Below are 20135 nucleotides of genomic sequence, written 5' to 3'. Positions count from 1 at the left end.
TGCCCTGTGTTTAGAAGTGTCAGTAAAAGGACCAGGAGGTGAGGGGATCTTGCTCGGTGTCCCTCTGTCAAAGCCGCCATTAGCCCTGGGCCTGCCCTGCATCCATTTGGAGGGGAGCGAGATGAGGTGGTTCTGAGCAGTGGCTATGTGTCCTAGCCTTGTCTCCCTTGCCCGTTCCCGTGTTTCAGGTTGAGTGTGGAGATGGCTCTTCAGTTTCTCTTGTGTTCATCAGTCACTGAACAATCTACTTCGCTTGGGCATTGCCCACGGGCAGGTTTCCAAGGAGCAGAGGCAAGCCTTCCTGACCTGGAAGGCACCGCTTCCTCTCCATCACTTCCTACATCCTGGCTGGGCACTTGGACTTTCCTTTTTCTTTAAATATTATTCTCATTTTCTGGCCAGAGAGGCAGCTTGTAGAAGTTGACAATATAGAGACAGTGATAGAAGCTCCTCTGTGCCCTCGAGGTCACTGAGTGATGGTTTTGGTGGCTGCCACCTACATGCTATTTCTTTTGTAGGCAGCTCAAGTCATGCTAATGGCGTGTCTCCAGTTACGTCACCTGAGGCACCATCCACACAAATGCTCCTGCTGCTGGGGGCACAAGGTTCCCACTTTCCCATCTCTGTGAAACTGACTGTGTGTCAGTTCTTTCCTGGTGTGAGTCATGGGACTTACATGTTTATATGGAGTGCTTTGATCCAGTTACTGGACAAACAAATGAACAAATAGTCTCCCACATTCATCCCACCTCACCCCAGTGGGTCAGCCTCATTAAGTTAAGCAAGTGGGCCTCTTTTTTTTAAGAACACGCTTCATTGACATCAACAAGAGCACTGAGCTGTCTCACTACAGAGGACAGGGTGCCATCAGCCAATTTCTGTCAGAATTTGTCCTATTCGTGAGCAGAGGGGGGCACAGTGCAGGAGAAGGGCCCCAAGTGGTCTCCAGATGCAGGGCTGCAGGCCTGTGGAGCTGATCCTCATCAGTGAGGACTTGGGGTATGCACTCCAGAGCCCCCAATTAGCAGCCAGGGTTCCCACTCCCAATGCAGTCACATACTGTTGTGGGCTATCTGTGCCTCATTTGGAAAGGTGTTTCTGGCCCAGTCGGCGTGGCTCAGTGATTGAGCATTGACCCATAAACCAGGAAGTCACGGTTCGATTCTCAGTCAGGGTACATGCCTGGGTTTGGGGCTCAATCCCCAGTGGAAGCTGGAGGATTGAGCCTGCAGGAGGGGGCGTGCAGGAAGCAGTTGATCATGATTCTCTCTCATCATTGATGTTTCTATCCCTCTTTATCCCTTCCTCTCTCTGAAATCAATAAAAATATATTTGAAAAAAGGAAAAGTGTTTTTGGGCAGTCAGGCACGTGGAGCTCCACTGTAGGCTCCCCTACATGTGCCCAAGGGCCCATGTCCTCTGGATGGACACATGGTGGTTTTTACTTTGGGGCTTCTGTGTGGTGCTGCCATGAGTGTGCCCATGCAGGCTTCTGTGTGCATGTCTGCAGTTCTGGGTACATACCTGGAGCAGAATTGCTATGTCACCCAGTAACTTCAACCTTCTGAGGGGCTACTTACCACTTCCTGACCTCCAGTGCCCCAGCTGTGCAGGCCCCTCCTGCTCAGGCTGTTGGAGACAAGACACATGGAAGGTCACTTGCAGAGTAGGCAGTACTGTGCACAGGGTCTGTGCCCAGCCCTTGTCACAAGCCAACGGGTGTGGTTGGTGCCAGGTTGGCAGTGGCGTGTTGATGTCCATTCTAGGAGGGCTGGTGGGGTTGTCCTTCTTGCAGGACTTTAGAGTGCTGGGAGAATAAGAGACTCCTTAGGAGACAGCAAGTGGTGGGCATGGCCTAGCCTTTCTGTACGACAACCCCATCTCTGGAGATGCACCATAAGCACAGCTCTGCATACTAGGTGCTCATGCCACCCTTGCTCTGCTCTCCCTTGTGTGTGGTCTCTTGTAAAACAAATTGTTCGTCTTCAGTTAAAATGGGTAACAAGTGTCCTGATTGTACTGTCCCTGTCCAGGCCCCACCCGCTGTCCCAGTGCAGACTGGCTCAGTGGAAGGGGCAGTGGCAGAGCCTCCCTGTTTTCCTGGCACCTCAGAGCTGGTGTGTCCTCTGCATGGCACCCAAGGGCAAGTTCTGCATCCCACCACACAGAGGGTTTGGCTGATGCTCTGTCCTCTCTCCAGGGAAATTCAGCTACTGCGGAGGTTGCGGCACAAAAACGTCATCCAGCTAGTGGACGTGCTTTACAATGAGGAGAAGCAGAAGATATATCCTTCGGGATTGTGGTGGGGGACCTGGGCCATGACACCTGTGTGTCTGTCTTCCCAGTTATTCCGGAACTATCTGGTGTCCTCCTGTCGCTCCATGGCCCAAATGGGAGTACTGGGTCTGGAGAGAAGACACTTCCTGGCCCAGTCTGGGTGACCCCTCATTTAGGAGCCCCGTGGCTGGCACACCCCCTACCTCTGGCATTTGGGCCTTGCCTTCTGGGCCATAGTGTCCTTCTGGAATACACAGTGTCCTTGGCCTTTGCCCTTCGTTGAGGGGCACAGGCTCTCTCCAAAATGTGCGGCCCTGGCTGACTCCAGCTCCCAGAAGCAGGCTCATGAGGGCCCAGGGTCCCTCTGAGAGGTCAGTGTCCTTCCACAAGTGCCCATCACCGACTCACAGGTGCAGTGACAGGGTTCCCAGCATGTGGCTTCTCTCTGTCCATATCTCAAGACTCCCCTCGGTAGAGACCCAGCTTAGGGGTGGGGAATTTCTGCCTGACCCTGGGCTGTCTGGCCCTGCAGCCCCTATACCCCACTCCTGACCTGAGACTAGAGGACACTTCTAGTCTCCTGTCCCAACTGCCCCTGGTCTCCCACCACCACCTTCTAGGGCCTTCTTCCCAGCTATCCCTGGGGGGGACAGGTTCTGCCTGGGGTGGGGTCTGGGCTGGGCCGTGGTTTCCTTAGCACTGCACGTATATGGTCATGGAGTACTGTGTGTGTGGCATGCAGGAGATGCTGGACAGCGTGCCTGAGAAGCGGTTCCCTGTGTGCCAGGCTCATGGGTGAGTGTGCATGGCCAGGCCTATGGCTGCCTCTCTGTCCTGCCATATCATCCATAGGCCCTAGACCAGTGGTTCTCAACCTTCCTAATGCCGCGACCCTTTAATACAGTTCCTCATGTTCTGGTGACCCCCAATTTCATTGTTACAAATTGAACATAATTAAAGCATAGTGATTAATCACAAAAACAATATGTAATTATATATGTGTTTTCTGATGGTCTTAGGCGACCCCTGTGAAAGGGTCATTCGACCCCCCAAGGGGTCACGACCCACAGGTTGAGAACCGCTGCCCTAGGGCTTCAAGGATTCAGTCCTGTGTTCCAACAACTTTCTCTCTGATTACCAGAGAGAAAAGGCTCAAGTGTGCTTTAAAACTCAGAGTTTGGGTAGTTTGCAGTACCCTGGGCCAGCAGCCCCTCTCTGTGCATGCTCTGCTCCAGTGTGCCTGCTCCCGAGGCTTTGAGACCTCCTGATCCTTAGGAAGCCCCTGACAGATCTGTACTGCCACTGGCTGGCTGGCCCCCCTGAAGTAGCATCCCCCTTGCTGCAGGACCAGCTGGCCTGTGGCGTGAGTGGAAGAACAGTGGGGTAAGCCTAGGTCTCTGGCTCCATGGAGGACTTCAGGGGGGGCTACATGGCTATGTCTATGCCAGAGCAATTGAAGGGAGAGGGTGTTACACATCCCTTGAGCTGATGGGGACAGTATGGAAGGGCTACCTGGCCTAGCTGGAGGGGCTCAGAGATTGCATGTCAACCAATGGACCAGGAAGTCACAGTTTGATTGCGGGTCAGGGCACATGCCTGGGTTGTGGCTCAATCCCCAGTAGGGGACGTGTGGGAGGCAGTTGATCAATGATTCTCATCTTTGATGTTTCTATCTCCTTCTCCCTTGCTCTCTGAAGTCAATTTTAAAAAATTATATATCTATATATATAAAAGCTTAAGCAACCATTACTGCCAAACGACTGGAATGACCAGTTTACTAGTCACTATGACACGCACTGACCACCAGGGGGCAGATGTTCAATGCAGGAGCTGCCCCCTGGTGGTCGGTGCGCTTCCACAGCCAACCTCCCGCGGCTGGCCAACTGCTTGCAGTCCCTCCCCCTGGCCAGGTTGCCCCCATCGGCCCCTCATGCTAAACCATTCATAGACGACCTGCTTTTGGGTCAGGGTTTACTACATGGTAGAGCAGCTCCCTCACTGTGATCTATTGAAAGTCAGCCCTTGACACAAGGGTTTGTCCTGCTCCTGTAGCCTCTCCCTTCCCCGGGGGCCACCTGCCTGCCACGGTGGCGGCAAGGGAAGGGGGAGGCGGGGAACCTCGCTGTGGCATGGTGCCAACAGTGGCTTCGGCATCTGTTCCTTCCACACCTGGCCCAGCGACCATCTCCTCCTCTCCTGACCCCACCGGGGCCTTTAGGCCCTGGGTTGGGACTGGGAACCAGGGGTGGATGGCAGCTGATGTGGCCCCTTTCCCAGGGGGGCTGAGAGCTGGCTCCAAGGGAGCTGGTGGCCAACCTCCTGCAGTGTTGTGTCCTCCCCCGCCCCCCGCCCATGCACGAATTTGTGCACTGGGCCTCTAGTATATATATATAAAAGGAAGGGTTGTCTGATTGAGGGAGGGAGGTGGGAATCCTGGGAGGAGCCCTTCTGTGCCCTCCCCAGGTGCCTTGGTGGGAGTGACTATAGCCCTTGGGGGCCTAGCAGTGTCTCAGCCCTCCCTGAGAACCATGTTTCCCTGAGGGGCCTCCTGAACTGTCATTTCTCTGTTTGCTCACCCTGGTGGCTCCCGAGCTTTTGCTTCCTGTTTTTGGTTTTGCTGGGTGACCCCAGGAGGCCATTGTGTCCTGTAGGTATTTCTGCCAGTTGGTGGATGGCCTGGAGTACCTGCACAGCCAGGGCATTGTGCATAAGGACATCAAGCCGGGCAACCTGCTGCTCACCACCAGTGGCACACTCAAGATCTCTGACCTGGGTGTGGCCGAGGTAGGACCCCAGGACCAGGGTGAGGGCCGGGTGCTCCCCGGGACCACTTCCTGAGGCCGCCTGGCTCTGTCACAGGCCCTGCACCCTTTCGCTGAGGATGACACATGCAGGACGAGCCAGGGTTCCCCCGCATTCCAGCCGCCTGAGATTGCCAATGGCTTGGACACCTTCTCTGGCTTTAAGGTGGACATCTGGTCGGCTGGGGTTACACTGTAAGTGCCTGTGGGCTATGGGCCCCCTTTTTCGCCCGCCCTTGTTTTGGCTATGGGCTTCTGGAACCAGCCCCTGTGGGTGGGGATGAGGGCTGTGTTCCCTTAAGTTATCAAGGGCCCCGTTTGTCTTTATTCCCACGGGTCGACAACTGGCCACGCTCATCTTGTGGGTGCCTTATGTCCTGAGGCTTTATACTGGAGTTTTCAGACATGGCGAGTTGAAAGTGTTGCTTGGCCAACCGCTATGTGCTCTCCCCCACTCCCACCCCCCATTCTGCCGCTTTGGTCTGCTGGCCTGATGGGGCATGTCCCTGAGCACTTTGGAATAACAGTGCTGATTGGCCTATCAGAGTTCTCTGGGACCCTGTTCACTCTTGAAGTGGCCTCATGCTGCAGATGATTGGGCATAGCCCCTCATCAAGAACCTCCCATCTGTCCCTACCATAGGGCAGCCGCCAGCTGGGCGTTTGTATTTCATTGAGAGAGCATTCATATACCATGTGACCCACACTGTAAAGTGTACAAACCAGCAGTTTCCAGTATTTTCAGTGGTGCAGCCACCACCCTTTATTCCAGATCATTCCTGCCCCCCAATATCGGGCCCTATATATGGGGGTGGTTGGAGGTTCCTGTGCCAGGCAGGTTTCGGGCCAGAGCTGCAGGACAAGCCCCAACTGACTGGGCCTCTGTCCTTCCGCTCGGGGGCGAAGATACAACATCACAACAGGCCTGTACCCCTTCGAGGGGGACAACATCTACAAGTTGTTTGAGAACATCGGGAAGGGGGACTACACGATCCCAGGCGACTGCGGCCCTCCACTCTCCGACCTGCTGAAAGGTGAGGCCCTCAGGATGGAGACCAACCATGGGCCCTGGGTGGGGCAGGTCTGTCGAGGGTGGGTAGGAGCACACTTCTCCGTGAAGCATGGAGGGCATGGGGTATGGAGAATGGCTGTGTCTAGGAAGGCTGACCCCCTGGAAGCTGAGCCTTGTGCTCCACTGCCTGCTCTGACACCTACCCCCAACCCCCAGGCCCCAAGGAAATAGTGCCTGCTGGGTCACACTGCCCTCCTGCATTTCCCAGTCAGTGCAGCAGGTGGCGCTGTGAGTCCACACAGTGCTGGCAGGTTGAGGACAGGTAGGTGGGAGCCCTAGTTGGCAGCCTGAGGCTGGCGGTTAGTGAGTTTGGATGAGACAGTTTATGAAGATGTTGCACACCCAGCACGTGGCTAGTGTGTAAGATTCATCAGTGCAGTGCCATCTCAGGTTCTCTCTGCCTTTAGTCTTTATGCTCTGGTGTGTGACTGACCTCATACCCTGTCCTCATTGGATGGTCAGTCAGTATCTAGACTTCGCATAAGGCACAGCTGGAAAGATCAAGTCATGTTCCCAAGCTGCCCCAAATATACTTCAGTTTCCTAGTAGCTGAGTCAAGCTGGTTCTTACATATAAGTCCAGTTAGTACATCGAAGGTGGAATTGGGCTCCCGGTGCTAAGCAGAGGTCTGGCCTGCCACCCCAGGACTTTGAGGGAGATGCCTGGCTCTGGGGATGCAGCGTGGATTATTCTTGGAACAGGGAAGGAGCGAGTAGTTAGGAAGCAGCCCTCCTGTTTCCATTGCTGGCTTAAAGGGCCCCTGGGTCGAGTTTGGCCTGGCCTTTTCCCTCTCCCTTGACCTCTGAACACTCCCAAGTGCCCATAGGCTCCTGTAGCCCTTTGTGGGATGGTTATGGAGTTAGCACCCCATCCTCAGGTGGACTCAGATCTTGGCCCTTGACCTCCCCCCACAACATAAGGCTTTTCTGTCCCTGGTGGTTTCAGCTCTGCTAAGGGTCAGGTGTTGTGGACTCACCTTCCCTGGATAGGCATCAGTCAGTTTGGTGTTCTCTCTACATGTACTCGTGTTCCGTGTGCCCGTTGTACCCTTGTTGATATCTGAAATGGCACCGTGTGGGGTGATGACATGGCAGAGGACATCCCTGTCCCCAGATACCGGCAGGGTAGCTCCATCCCTTATCTTCTCTGTTGGCCGGGGCACGTGGGCTGTGCCTCCCCCTGTGCTGCCCATCAGCTGGGGTAGGTGGGAGGTGTCCCTGTGAGTTCTAGAGCCACCCTGGCCCTGAGTTCAAGTGTCTCAGAACCCCCAGGCATGATGGGAAAGGACATTGCTGGCAGTTGTGCCCAGGTGTGGAGAGCTGGGGCAGGGACAGGGGAAGCAGACACTGGCGGGAGCCTCGCAGCTGGCTACCACCATGATTTCTCCTCTTCCTCCCCACACCACTCAGACTTTCAATTCTGAGCCTCAGCTTCCAAAATTGCTGTTTCCTGACTACAAAGTTGCCCTCCCTTGGGTGGTGTTCACAGCTTAACACTGCACCCCATCACCTCCTGTGCATCTTGTTCAGGAGGCATGACTGTCTTCCCACTGGGAAGGGAGCCAGAGACACAGGGAGTGAGGGGTGGGACCAGCAGAAACCAAAGGCTCTGGTGTCTCCTGCGGCTTGAGGATGATGCTGCCACTCTGGTGGTGGGCCTGGGGCCAGTGTTGCCCTTTCCAAGTAATTGTCCTGGTGTGGGACCTGCCCCCGGAGCATGAGCACCCACGACGTGTTGTCCTTGCTGCCCTCTCAGGGCTCATGGGCTCCTGGCTGGAATTGTGGGTCACCGGATTTGATGGCTTTTGATGCCTGGCTGCTGACGGGGGGCTTCCATTGCTTCCTCATTCCCAAGTGTGTGGACAACAGGTCCAACACCTGTGGACTGGGGCCACAGCCTGGTCTGGTCCGGCCTGCTCTGGTCTTGTTTTGGAAAGCAGTTTCCCATCCTTGTCTTTCCAGCCACGCTGCTTATGGTTTTGCGGTTTTCCACAGGTGGCTACATGGGGCCTTGGTGCCGGGAATGCTCTTTGTGTCCTCGTAGAACAGGGCCCTGGATTTCCGAGTGCCATGTCCCCACAGTTACAGGCCCAGCACTACTAGAGAGCACCAGGTGGGCGGGGTAGAGCTGGGCAGGGGCCCATGCTGACTCCCCCGTGGTCCCCTCCTCAGGGATGCTGGAATATGAGCCAGCCAAGAGGTTTTCCATACAACAGATCAGGCAGCACAGGTGAGTGTCCTCAGGTGTCTGGCTGGGCGGGGCCCTCATGGGGATCTGGGTGCTCCAGGCTGTCCTGATGTGCTTGCTTCCATAGCTGGTTCCGGAAGAAGCACCCGCTGGCTGAGGAGCTGGTGCCCATCCCACCAAGCTCGGACTGCAAGGACCGGTGGCGTGGCATGACTGTGGTGCCCTACCTGGAGGACCTTCACGGCTGCGCTGACGATGAGGGGGAGGAGGACCTCTTTGACATCGAGGACGACATCATCTATACTCAGGACTTCACAGTGCCTGGTGAGTCTGGCAGTTGCAGTGGCTCTCAGCCCAACCTGGATGTCCCCCAATGTCCCCAAACCCTCAGGGCAGGTCCATCTACACCAGTGCAGACCCCAAGGGCCTGCTGGGGCTCACAGACAGCCATTGAAGCAGGTGGGGACCCAGAGGGAAGAGGCTGCCCAGGCTCTCTCTGCATTCGTTCTACAGACTGCACACCATGTCCTGCCGAGCGATGGGGGAGGCCCTGACAGCCCTGAGGGTCTAGTGGCCCTCCTGGCCGTGACACCAACCCTGACCAGTGGCCTTGCTTCCCCAGGTGGCGAGGAGGCGTCTGAGGCAGGGCTTAGAGAGGAGCGAGGCACCCAGCAGAGCCAGTACACAGACCTTTCTGCAGAGGAAGCTGAGGCCGGGGGCACACAGGAGCTCGAGGAGGCGCTCCATGCTTTAGCATAGCCACCCTGCCTACCTGGGCTGTAGGGGCCAGGCTGTGCGCCCTCCACGAGCCCTCACTGACCCTGTCCGGGTGTCAGGAAGCCTGGGCAGCTGTCCCTATTGCCAGATGTGTCCCCTCGCAGCATTCATAGTTCTGTTCTGTTTCGGGGCTGGTTTTATAGGCCCCATCATAAAGGTTTGCCCAATGCTTATGTGTGGGTGATGCTTGTCTCCCTCCCTGGCTCGTCAGCTGTGTGGTAGGTTTTTATTGGAGAGAGAACCATTATGCAGCAATAGCCTTGAGGTGGACGGGGCCTCAGGAGCTATGTCCTTGGCAGAGCTGGGCAGGGTCCAGGAGTCCTGCTGTCCTGGGGTCTGTGACCACAGGGTCAGCTTGGGGCTGGTGCCCATGGGGCCCCGAGTCACTGTAGCTTTGGCTTAGCCATTTCCCTGTAGGGACCTTGTCCTGGGAGACCTGGCTACATTCCAGTCCTGGATCTGAGGCCTCCTGGAGCCTCTGTCCCCTTCACAAAACAGGAGAAAGCTGTCCATCTCAGGGACACTGGGGCCCATGACAGGTGACAGATACCCAGGTGTCACCCTCACCAACAGGCAGCCTATTGTCCTAGCAAGGCTGAGTGAGGGTCCGGACAGGTCCGCAGATCCGGTTCCCAAGTACCCTTTGGGCCAGTGTGAGAGGCCAGAGTGGCCTTTCCCGGTGGGGATCCCCAGCCTGGGAATGTCCTCCATGCCAGAAGTGGGACAGTCCATTTCCGAAGTTGAGCATCCACTTCTCCCTGACCTGCTTATGGAGACCCCTCCCACTCTGGTCCTAATCGGTTGGTCAACCTGAGAGGTTCTCATCTGTCCCCACCATGGGGGTCCTGCCGTCTACCCTGAGAGCTGGGCCTTGGGTCTGGTCAGTTGCTGCCGGCACAGTGCCTCGAGGGTGAGTGGGGCAGGTCTCAGACGCTGTGCTGATGGCTGAGACCCCCTACGTACTCTGTCTAGTAGGATCCTGTGAACAGGGATGAGCTCTGACCTGGGCACACACGAGTGGGTGTGGCAAGTTCCTGAAGCCGTGAGTCGGGCCCTGGACACCCTGGGCAGAGAGGGGGCTCTGTGTTGGAGAAGAGATGGGGACTCCAGGCAGCTGAGGGCAGTTTTCCACCGATGTCACAGGAGGGCAGGCCTCAGGCAGCAAGCCAGGTTTTGGTGTGCACTGACTGAGCTTCCTGGGCCCCTCTGTGCATGCTCTCCTCTCCTCTGCCTCAGTGAGCACAGGAGTGCAAGTGGGCATGAAGCCCTAGGCCAGTGATGGCTGCTAGGATTCTCTGAGGGTGAGGGTGGGGTAGGTCCCTGGCACTGATCCCTTCATCCCAGTGGCCTGTTCTGGGAGAGACACACCCAGCCTGAGCCCTGCCCCTCCCAAGTCCCACAGGGCAGCCCAGCAAGGGTGGCCTACAAACAGGTGAGAGGGCTGAGGCCCTCACCTGTACAGGTCCCAGGACCTTGGTCCTTCACCGAGTGTCTGAGTCTTGCCCTGGCCGGCTAGCCAGCTTTCCCTCTACCTGGGTGAGAGCCCCTGCAGGCAGGACAGTGGGGTAGGGGGACAGGATACAGGGCGGGGCGTCCCCAGTTGTGGACGGGGTGGGGAGGGGTGTGTGTCTTGGGTCCCCATCAGCCCACACTTGCCCTCTCCCTCCTAGGACAAGTCCCAGAAGAGGAGGCCAGTCAGAACGGACAGAGTCGGGGCCTGCCCAAGAACATGTGCATGAATGGCACCGATTCAGTGCAGCTAAGCACCAGATCGAGGGCAGAGCGCCGAGCCAGTGCTGCCTCCAACCCTGCCCGGAAGGCCTGTTCTGCTAGCGGCAAGATCCGTCGGCTGTCAGCCTGCAAGCAGCAGTGAGGGCGGTCAGCCATAGGTGGGCCACAGCAGGGATGGCGGGAGTGGGCGGAAGTGAGCATTGCCCAAACTTAGCCAAATCATCCTCATGGACATTGCTGACCACGGCCAGTTCTGCCCTTCAAAATCCTGTCAGTCTGTGATCACTGCCACCAGGGTTGGGGGCAGAGGTCACTCAAGAGGTGGAGGCCCTGTGTAGGAGGGAAGCGGGGGGTCGGATGGGGAGCTTGCCCTGCCCGTGTCCCAGGCTGTTCCTAGGATAGTGGTGCTGGGAATGGCTGGGGTCTAGCTGAGACTGTAATCCTAGTCTCTGCTCCCTCCTCATATCTCTGGCTGCCCTAGTCCAGGAAGTGGGGATTAGACCCCAGAGGCAGTAGAGACCCTGCCACCTGCTCAGGATGTGAGCAGTGGTGTATGGGCCTGAGGCAGCAGGTGCCCCTGCCCAGCCACAGGGCCTCTAAGGGCCCTGCTTAACCCCAGTCAGCAATGAGTGACTCAAAGGGTGACCCTTCGAGTCAGCAAAGCTTTTCCTAGCCTCCAGATGTCTGACAGCCCTGTGGGACTGGGCTTCAGTTTTCCTGCCCTACCAGTGTGCCTCGGGGTGGGGTGCTCCTGGGGATGCACAGCGCACTTGCTGACCTGGGATTGACACACCTCCCGTCCATCTGTAGCCCGTCTCGGAGAGCCCTGGCCCAGTGCCATGGCCCAGGTCCTCTTCAGTCTTCCCAACGACTGCTGGCTCACCGCTGACCACACCGGAAGGCCACCGCCACACCCTTCGTACTGACTGCCCCTCAGGAAGCTGGGGGGGAAGTTCTGGAGGGCTGTTGCTGGGGACAGCAGAGACTGGGGTCTGTTCCCCCTCCCCCATCGTGGGCAGTGGATACAACCTCCTGTTAACTTTGCAATCCTGTGCGAGGCCCCTTTCCTGGCCAAGGGAGGGTGAGGCCAGGCCATGGGCCCTGCACAGACCTCGCCGTGCACTTTACGTTTAGACTACTGGTTCTCACCGACTTTTCTTTACTTTGCTACATGTTAGCACCTCCCATATATAGTAATGTGTTCAAACAAACTGCAGCCCATCAGGGGTGAACGGGCCTGCCCACCGAGACGCATGCCCAGTGCCCGTGGGAGCCAGGTGGCTGCCTTTTGGTTGTTTGGTTGGTTCCTTTTTTCTTTCTTTTTTTTTTTTTTTTTTAAGAAAAAATAAAACAGGTCAATTTGAGCTGTGGTTGTGAGGGGTGTTTGGGAATTGGGTGGCAGGACGTGCTATCCGGTGGGTTATCTGAGTCTGTACCTGGGGCCCCCTATGGACCCTAGAGTGCATGGGCTGGCCTCTGTCTTCAGGTCTTGCTGACAGACTGGGGGCCTGCCTTTGGCCACACTGGCCCTCTATGCTCTCCAAAGCTCAACATACCCTTTGGCTTAGCTCCTGGGCCTACAGCTCCACAGTGCCGGGGCCAAGTGTGACTGCAGGACCCTGACCCTTTCCCCCAACGCCTCTGAACCTAGATTCCCAGAGAAAACCCAGAGCAAGCAAGAGTATGCAGTAAATATTTATAATCAACCATGAAAACAACAAGAAACTCCATCACTGTATGGTACACAGACTGCAGGAAGCTTTGAGGGATGGGGCGGGGTGGCTCAGCTGCCCCATCTTTTGGCAATAAATAAAGCTTGGGAAACTTGAAACCTTGGCCGATTGGGTTTTGTGTAAGTCTCAAAACACTAATGAGTCTTGGGGCTCTTTGGATGTGTGGCTGTGGGGCTGGCAGGCCACTCACATGGGGAGGGCAGTTGCAGACCCCCAGAGGAGGGCAGAGGGAGGAGTCTTCCAGGGCTGGGGCAGCAGCAGCAGTGGGCGTGGTTATTGCTTGGAGGAGGCTTGGACTGCAGTGAACTCAGGGAACACACGCCCCAGTGAGGTAACGGCTTTGGGGAATTGGCAGCCATGCCAGTGCACTCTTCGCCCATCCTCAGCAACCTGAAGTCCATGTTCCAGCGGGCTTGACGCATGCGCCCTGGCACGGACTCGGCAACTGCACACCAAATATGCCTAGAAGCTCAGTTGGCCCTGGGAGGGCGCTCTGCACATGCGCCTTACACAGTCCAGCTGCACTGTCCCTCTTGGATGCAGTTAAGACCTATCCTTCCAACGAAAGCCCTACCACCATCCAGAGGCTACACTGGGGTAAGGACGTGTGACTGTTCCTCCGGAGCACAGATCAGAATACGCCTGGCTCCCTCCAGGTAAGCCAGGGTGCTTGTGCCTTGGAATGACGCGGGAACCAGCTTAGTGACTGGAGAGAGCGGTGCACAGGCGCACTGCGGCAGCGTGGAGCCAGGGGCAGTACGCCTATGCCTTAGAACCCGTGGTCTCAGCGCGCACGCATCAGGTCCTCACGCCACTGGTAGGAACGGCTGGAGAGGCCTTGTGCACGCAATAGGAAATGGAGAATGGGTCAAGGGGCTTAGGCTGGACTGTGGTCCGGGGACGTGGGTGCTGCGGTGGCAGTGGCCAGCGTGGGGGCTGCGGCAATGGACTGGGTGAGGTGTGGCAATAAGAGTCTGTCCTCGAGGCCAGTTGCCAGCTTGTCCAGCAGTGCCCCTGAGGGTCGGGCACACAGGCCTGATCCTGGGCACCCGCCGCCAGGCTCCTCTTCGATGGCAGGGATGGTAGGCGCTGGAGGGCCGGCTGGGTCTTCGCCTGTACGGCTGTCGGTTGGGCAGTCGACGCTGTCCCCACGGCGCAGAGGCGCGCGCACGGGGCGGGGTTCCGGCCCAGGCGGTGCAGAAGGCGCAGTGCGCTCGCCTGGGTCACTGTGCTGCCGGCCGCGCTGCTGCCACTGCTTGCGCATGTGGGTGTGTGGGTGCGCACGAGCTCGATGGCGCGCAGTGCTGGGCGGGGCGTCGTCAAAGTGTGGGTCGTGGCGCAGGAACTCATGGAAGAGCGCATCAGTCTTCTCATCCACGCTGTAGTCCCGTCGTGGTGTGCGGCGGGGCCAGGCGCGTGGGCTGCGAGGCCAGGGGAACTCCTCTGCTGGTGTCCCATCAAAGCTGCCCCCCACGGTAGTTGGATGGCCCACACTAGAGAAGGAGTGCTTCTCGGGCCCACTGGGAGGCCCATCGTCGCCCGTGCTGCGCCCCTCGATGCTGGCATAGCCACTGTCCATCTGCAGCAGCTTGCGCGGCCCTCCCACCTCACTGTCCGAAGGCCGCAGCGTGGGTGGCGGTGAGGGCGGTGGGAAGGCGGGCGCTGTGCCCCCTGAGCCAGAGCTGTCGCCGCTGCGCACCGAGTCGCGGTCATTGCTGCTGTGGTCTGAGGCGGTGGCCGCGTGCAGCTCAAGCGAGGCACGGAGGCTCCAGATGTCACGGTAGATGGTCTGGGTGTGCTCCAGCCCCGCATCCCGCTCACTGTCTGACTCCTGCTGCTGGTCAGGCCCCGCACCACCTATGCTGCGCTCCCAGGGGGGCTCGGGGTTCACTCCTCCCGCGGCGCCTGCCTCCTCCTCCTCCACCTCTAGCCTGCAAGCCAGGCGCAACAGTCAGAGGGCTCCCCCATGCCCTCCCCAGCCACCCTGTTCGGTCAGGGAGGGTGGGCACGGATGGGGCCTCTCCACCTTGGCCAGGCTCTGTAGAAGGTGAGTTTTTTAAAATGCTGTCTCCTTTGCACGGGGATGCCTTTTTGATAAACCCTGAGCTCTCCTGGAGCCTCCTTTTCAAGCAGGGTGTCTTATACAATGTGACCTAACATCTGTGGGCACTGCAGGTGGTTGGCTCCTCACCCAGAGTGATGCTTTCCTACAAGCCACCTTCTTCCTAACATCATAATTCCGGGGCAGTGGGGCGGGACTAAGCAGGTGGAGGTCCCCTACCTCCGGGTGACTGAATATGCCACTTAGCACCCTCCCACAATCTTGGATTGATAAGAAATGGAGGATGATACACAATCAGAAGGGATCGCTAGGAAGTATAGGAACCCTACGCTGCTCCCTGGATCTCCACATGTCACTGACATGGGCCCAGAGCTCTGGGATAGCTGCCCGTGGGCTGTGTGTAGAGGTGGGGTCCTGCTGGAAGATGTGGTCAGGACAGTTTTTGAGAAGGAACCTGAGCAGGTGGGAGGGGCCCCTCAGACCGAGAACTCCACCGGGGACTCCCAGAAGCCCTGCCTGAGTAGGCACTTAGTCCTGGGGACCCTCCCCTGGGCCCTTACCCAGTCTCCCCCTGCTCCCCTCCTCCAGCCCACAGTCCCTGCTGGAGAGGGGGCCCTAGAGGGGCAGCCTCCAGGAGGAGCAGTGGCACCACAGGGAACTGACTGCCCGTCTGCCCCGCAGACAGGGTGGGGAATGCACTCCCTTGGCTACCTATGGGTGACTGGGTAGGGCAGGGGCCCACAGGCGCACCCCTAGCACCTTTATCTACTGAAAAATACCTGCCGAGAGCGGGGGACGGGCTGGTGGGGCTGGCCAGAAAGGGGCAGGGGGGCGGGAAGGTCATAGCAGCGCCTGTGCTGGCAATGTACTGGATGAAGTCCGTGTGAGGGGTGTCCCCCTCCTGCTCCATGCTCTCGCTGGCTGCTCGCTGTCGCTGGAAGTGATGCCGCTTGGGGGAGCCTGTGCAGAGGGAGGCACATCAGCCTGCCTGGGCCCCTCCCAGCATGGCACCCCACCCCCATCCCCAGGCCTGAAGGCAGGAGCCTGGACCAGGTAAGCATGCACCGTGCTGTGCAGGTGTGTTTTGTCAAGGCAGCAGCAGTTCCCTGAGCATCCAGGGAAGACAGGTGTGGCTACAGCCGGCATTTTAACTGGTCACCTAGTGGCAGGCACAGCTGGGCTAAGACACAGATGTGGGAAGGAGTGGATTGTAAAGCACAGGTTGGGGGGATGAGGGAAGAGGTGAAGCCCTCTCCTGGCAGCCTCACCCCTGCCCATGGGCCACCCTCCCATAGAGGCCTGGGAGAAGCTTCAGCGGTAAAGTCACAGGGGTGGAGAGGAGAGTCACCTAGCAAATAGGTAGGTTCTGGGTGGTTCTGCACCTGAGTTTGACTATAGTCACCCTCAGGAATCACAGAATGCCTCTGGGCTCCCAACAGGGTGCAAGATAGGTCCTCCCTCCCTGGCCAGGAGCACCTAAGCCACGACTCACCCTCCCCTCTCTGATGTTGGCTGGAGCCAGGCCCCAACAAGGAGGATGGCACTGTCACTAGCCTCGTACCTTCTCTCTCTGTTTGTCCCCTCTCCCACCTCCTCCACCGGGCGTCAAGCACATGCATGGCCTGGCCCGGCCCACTAAGTTCCTCTGTGCAGGGCTGGTTACAGCTGTCAGTGCCCACCTTCCCATGCCCCGTACAACCCTGCCTTGGACTGAAGGTAAACAAGCCCTATATCCAGGACCCCACATGCCTCTGGGTCTGCAGGATTAAAGGGGTGGCCAATTGGGCCCCCCACCTGTTGTAAATAAGTTTTGAGGTTTTTTTGTTAATCCTCACCTGAGGATCTATTTTCCATTGATATTTTAGAGAAAGGGAGGGAGGGTGGGGTAGACACGTAGACACACACACACACACACCAATGTGAGAAAGACACATTGATTTGGTTGCCTCCTGCAAGCGCCCCAACCAGGGCCAGGGAACAAACCTGCAACCCAGGTGCATGCCCTTGACAGGGAATCGAACCCACAACCCTTCGGTCTCAGGCTGACGCTCTAACTACTGAGAAACACCAGCCAGGGCTGTACATAAGTTTTATTGGCACACAGCCAATACTGCTGCCTGCCCACCACCACTGTAGACAGACTGACTGCAAAACCAAAAACACTACCACCTGGGGCCCCACAGAAGCTCAGTGCATGGCCCTGGGCCCCCTCCTGACCAACTCTGAGACCTTGGACAGAGCATCTATTGGCCAGCATGGGGCAGGAAATGGAGACCCCTCTCAGGAGCAGAGATCCCACCCTGGGTTCTGAGCCTCCCACTCTATGGCTGCCTGGGGCAGGGCCCCTGGCCCTTAGTCCCCACCAGGGGCCACAGCTCACCTCTTGTGTCCAGACTTGATGCCCGCTGGCTGGGCTCCAGCTTCCATTTCTTGACCTTGAAGTAGGGGCTGGCCCCATCCAAACTGGCATGGCGCCTCAGGCGGGTGAAGAACTGCAGGACTGGGCCTGCCCCAGAGCCTGTGCCTGCCTCCCGGGGCCCTGCAGAGGCCCCCAGCCCACCAGGCTTGGTGCTCCTGGCAGCAGCATCCAGCTGGAAGGGAAGAGGGATGCTCTCAGGCGGCCCCTTCCCACTGTTCCCCACCTGTTACTCAGCCCAGGCTAAGTACCAAGGGGGGGCGGGGGGGAGGCAGGGAGCTCTTTCCTCCCGCCTGATGCTGCCCAAAGGTTTCCCAGGGGCTCAGTCAGATGTTGGCCAGCTCTGTCCTTCCCAGCCCTGGACAGAGGGGTCCGAGTAAATGCCTGGGAGTGCTTACCCTGGGGCTTGAACTGGGTCCTGACCACACCCTGCCCAGCTGCCCGAGTGCCTGTGCACGTGTGAGCATACTCATGTTCGAAATGGCTGTTGCATGTCCTGGGTACGACCCACCCCGCAGGGCTCATGCCCATGGGCAGCTTCCCCAGTTCACAAGAGCCCACTTGTGTGCTGTGGCCCATTCAGGGACCAGGCTGGGGCAAGGAGAGCTGTGGAGGTGGGAGGCCACAGGCAGACCTGTCTTGAAACAGGACAGGGAGAGACAAGGGACACATGGGAGCCCTCACCGAGGTGCCTTCCCCGGAGTCACTGGATGAGGAGGAGCTGATCTCGAAGTCAGCAGGGCCCGTGGAAGGGTTGTAGGGGTCACCTGGCAAGGCGGAGCTGGGGCCCACGGAGCGGCCAGTGAGGGCCTTCCCCGGGGGCTGTGGGACAGAGCCGGGTGGAGGAGGAAGCAGTGACAGGTCAAAGAGCACTGGTGGGTGAGGGGGTGTGCTGGGCCCAGCCACCCTCTATGCATCCAGCCAGCCCCACTCCCCATCCTGAGATAAGGGGTTCAGCCCAGAGAGAGCGGGAAAGGTGCCACCTGCCAGGTGAGGGTAGGGATCCCTCCCACCAAGTCCAAGTCCGGTTACCAACCCTCCGTACTCACCTGGAATATGGCAAGGCTGGCCTTGGGAGGCACTGAGGGGTGAGGCATGGCAGTTGCACTGGCTTCGCTGGAGTCACACTCATGGATGGTGACAATCTTGAGGGGTGGCAGGTGCAGGTGGGTGAGGCGGGCGTTCTTCAGGTGGTGGAAGTCCCCTTCTGTCAGGGTATACCTGTGCCAAGCATATCACCCATCACAGAGCAGCCCAGCCCTGTGCTCAGCCCCACCCCACGCAGGCCAGGTATCCCCAGCCCACAATCCGCTGTTCCACACCCCATCGTCCACCCTGCTGGGTCTGCGGAGAGCACAGCATGAATGACCACCCAGCTCAGTACTGAGGCTATGCTCCAGCCCTGAGGGTGCTGATCCCCTTACCTTCGGCCCTTGTCCTGCGCCTTCCGGCTCTGCTCAAACAGGGCTGCCTCATTGAAGGACACGCGGCGGCCGGTAGAGCTGGTGGACAGGAAGCGCTCGGTCTCTGCATCCTGGCCCTCGAGGTCCTCCCCCCTCAATTCAGGGTCTGCGAGGAGAGCCAAGAGAGGGTGGGCCCCGGGTGGGCCGCACCTCGTGCCGGCAGACTGTAGGCGGAGGGGGAGGGAGCGAGGGGGCCCAACTGACCACCAGGGATGGACAGGGAGGTGGGCGGGCACTCGCTCATCCGCTCACACACTCACTCACTCAGCACGCGCCTGTGAGCACCTACGCGTGGGCTTTAAGGAAACAGAGATGAGTCGGAATCGAGCTTCGCCCAGTCTGGTGGGGGAGACAGACAGACACAGAAGGTCAGGAGGCCTGAGAGGGAAGGCCGAGGAGTGGACAAGGGGCGGGGCCTGGGCAGGGGTGGGGCCTGGGCAGCACCTCACCTTGGACTGGGTGGGAGCTGGTGTCCAGGTAGGTGGTGGTTGTCTTCTCTGCCTCCTCCGTGGCTCTGGGGCAAGACAACAGGAGAGCAAGGTGGCCAGGGTCCCTGCAGGGCTCATGCTCGTGGGCCGCACCCTCAGCTCACGGAGCCCACCCGCTGGGACGTGGTCCCTGCACAGGTATGGTGCACCTGCTCCCCACTAGCCAGCTGTCAGAGGCACTTGCCTGGCCCCAGGACCCCCCAGGCCTCCTAGAAAGCAGCAGGTTGATTGGCACAAACCTGTTGAAGCCCTGGTGGACTTCCCAGCAGCGCCTGCACAGGAGCAACACACCAGACAGCACCACGAGGGTTCCCCCAACAAAGAGCGACATCACCACCACCACCAGCATATAGTTGTCCAAGACGGGGTCAGGCTCTGCCTGTGGGGGAGCAGGGGTCAGGTCCTACCTGGACTCTGGGGGGCCAGGCCTGTCCATCTCCTTCCCCACCCCCTCACTCACAGTGGGGCGGCCTGTGGTATTGTCCCACGTCGTGGTCAGGGTGGCCGTGGTGGCGGTGGTGGCAGTCATGGCCATGGTGGCTGTGGGCTGCATTTTGAGGTGAGCAGGACCCTAGGGGAAGGGTGCTGCTCAGCTCCAGCTCCCAGTACCTGCCCCCTCACTCATCCCAGGGAGTCAGAGCAGCAGCCCACATAGGGCAGTGACTCACAGGGAGGTGGGGGAACCCCACACAACTCCCGCCCCCTCAGATCAGTGCCCAGCAGGGACCTCCATCTCCCAATCTTTAAGATGAGGTCAAACGCCTCCCCAGCTGGTGGGGCCGGACTGGCAAGGTAGCACTGCTTAGGAGTCCTGTCCAGGAAAGGGCAAGCATCCTGGGAGAATGGAGACACCGAGACTGTCAGCTCCACCTCCTTGTCCGCCACCCATAGAGACTATAGGGCCCTGCCTGCTCCTCAGGAGACTGCAGCTTCCAAAGGCTGGCCCCGGGCTGGAGGGACAAGGAGTCCGCCATGGGGAGCGGGAAGGAGGAGCTGAGCACGGGTCTCCAGGGTCCTGACTCGGGAGGTAGAGGCCCCCTTCCACGGAGCACTAGTGGGAGTGAAAAGGCCAAAGGCGCATCTGTTCCCAGCCCTGAAGAATTTGGTTCCCATGGCGACAGCGAGCAGG

The 20135-nt window shown here is 58.6% G+C and overlaps 2 protein-coding genes across 7 annotated transcripts in view; one reads left to right on the top strand and one right to left on the bottom strand.

Annotated features, from left to right (window-relative positions):
• The window catches only part of STK11 (serine/threonine kinase 11), a 20986-nt gene extending 8311 nt beyond the window's left edge, over nucleotides 1–12675 (top strand). The window contains exons 2-10 of one of the 5 annotated variants that reach the window (XM_006764807.2): nucleotides 2201–2284; nucleotides 2983–3072; nucleotides 4929–5061; nucleotides 5137–5273; nucleotides 5984–6111; nucleotides 8321–8378; nucleotides 8464–8660; nucleotides 10784–11002; nucleotides 11655–12675. In XM_006764807.2, the coding sequence (XP_006764870.1) occupies nucleotides 2201–2284; nucleotides 2983–3072; nucleotides 4929–5061; nucleotides 5137–5273; nucleotides 5984–6111; nucleotides 8321–8378; nucleotides 8464–8660; nucleotides 10784–10986 (1030 nt within the window). In that variant the 3' untranslated portion in view covers nucleotides 10987–11002; nucleotides 11655–12675. Of the gene's footprint in view, nucleotides 1–2200; nucleotides 2285–2982; nucleotides 3073–4928; nucleotides 5062–5136; nucleotides 5274–5983; nucleotides 6112–8320; nucleotides 8379–8463; nucleotides 8661–8958; nucleotides 9287–10085; nucleotides 10156–10783; nucleotides 11003–11654 lie in introns of those variants that run through there. The other 4 variants (XM_015564639.1, XM_015564638.1, XM_015564636.1 and 1 more) reach the window with 4 other exon arrangements.
• CBARP (CACN beta subunit associated regulatory protein) lies at nucleotides 12522–20128 on the bottom strand. Of its 2 annotated transcripts, XM_006764808.2 has the most exons (9): nucleotides 19467–20128; nucleotides 19246–19385; nucleotides 18968–19032; nucleotides 18480–18624; nucleotides 18105–18276; nucleotides 17740–17877; nucleotides 17020–17230; nucleotides 15419–15599; nucleotides 12522–14508 (listed from the first exon to the last, which is right to left on the bottom strand). In XM_006764808.2, exons 1-9 carry the CDS (start codon nucleotides 19557–19559, stop codon nucleotides 13455–13457), a joined length of 2199 nt encoding a protein of 732 aa, XP_006764871.1. In that variant the 5' UTR covers nucleotides 19560–20128; the 3' UTR covers nucleotides 12522–13454. The 2 variants fall into 2 exon arrangements, with proteins under 2 accessions (XP_006764871.1, XP_015420121.1); XM_015564635.1 differs by lacking the exon at nucleotides 17740–17877.
• Between the last annotated feature and the right edge of the window lie 7 nt (nucleotides 20129–20135).

Source organism: Myotis davidii, unplaced genomic scaffold (assembly GCF_000327345.1).
Source record: "Myotis davidii unplaced genomic scaffold, ASM32734v1 scaffold198, whole genome shotgun sequence".
Taxonomy (NCBI): Eukaryota; Metazoa; Chordata; class Mammalia; order Chiroptera; family Vespertilionidae; genus Myotis; species Myotis davidii.
The sequence above is the reverse complement of the archived record's forward strand: the minus strand, read 5'-3'. Positions and strand labels throughout refer to the sequence as shown.

What these genes read in the sequence shown, in the direction of transcription:
- CBARP (XM_006764808.2), bottom strand. Translation starts at nt 19,559, where the DNA reads ATGCAGCCCACAGCCACCATGGCCATGACTGCCACCACCGCCACCACG. An exon ending in CCAGCCTTGCCATATTCCAG is followed by an intron (nt 17,878 to 18,104) that starts GTGAGTACGGAG and finishes TCTGTCCCACAG; the next exon opens with CCCCCGGGGAAGGCCCTCAC. An exon ending in CCGTCCCCCGCTCTCGGCAG is followed by an intron (nt 14,509 to 15,418) that starts GTATTTTTCAGT and finishes CCTGGCTTGCAG; the next exon opens with GCTAGAGGTGGAGGAGGAGG.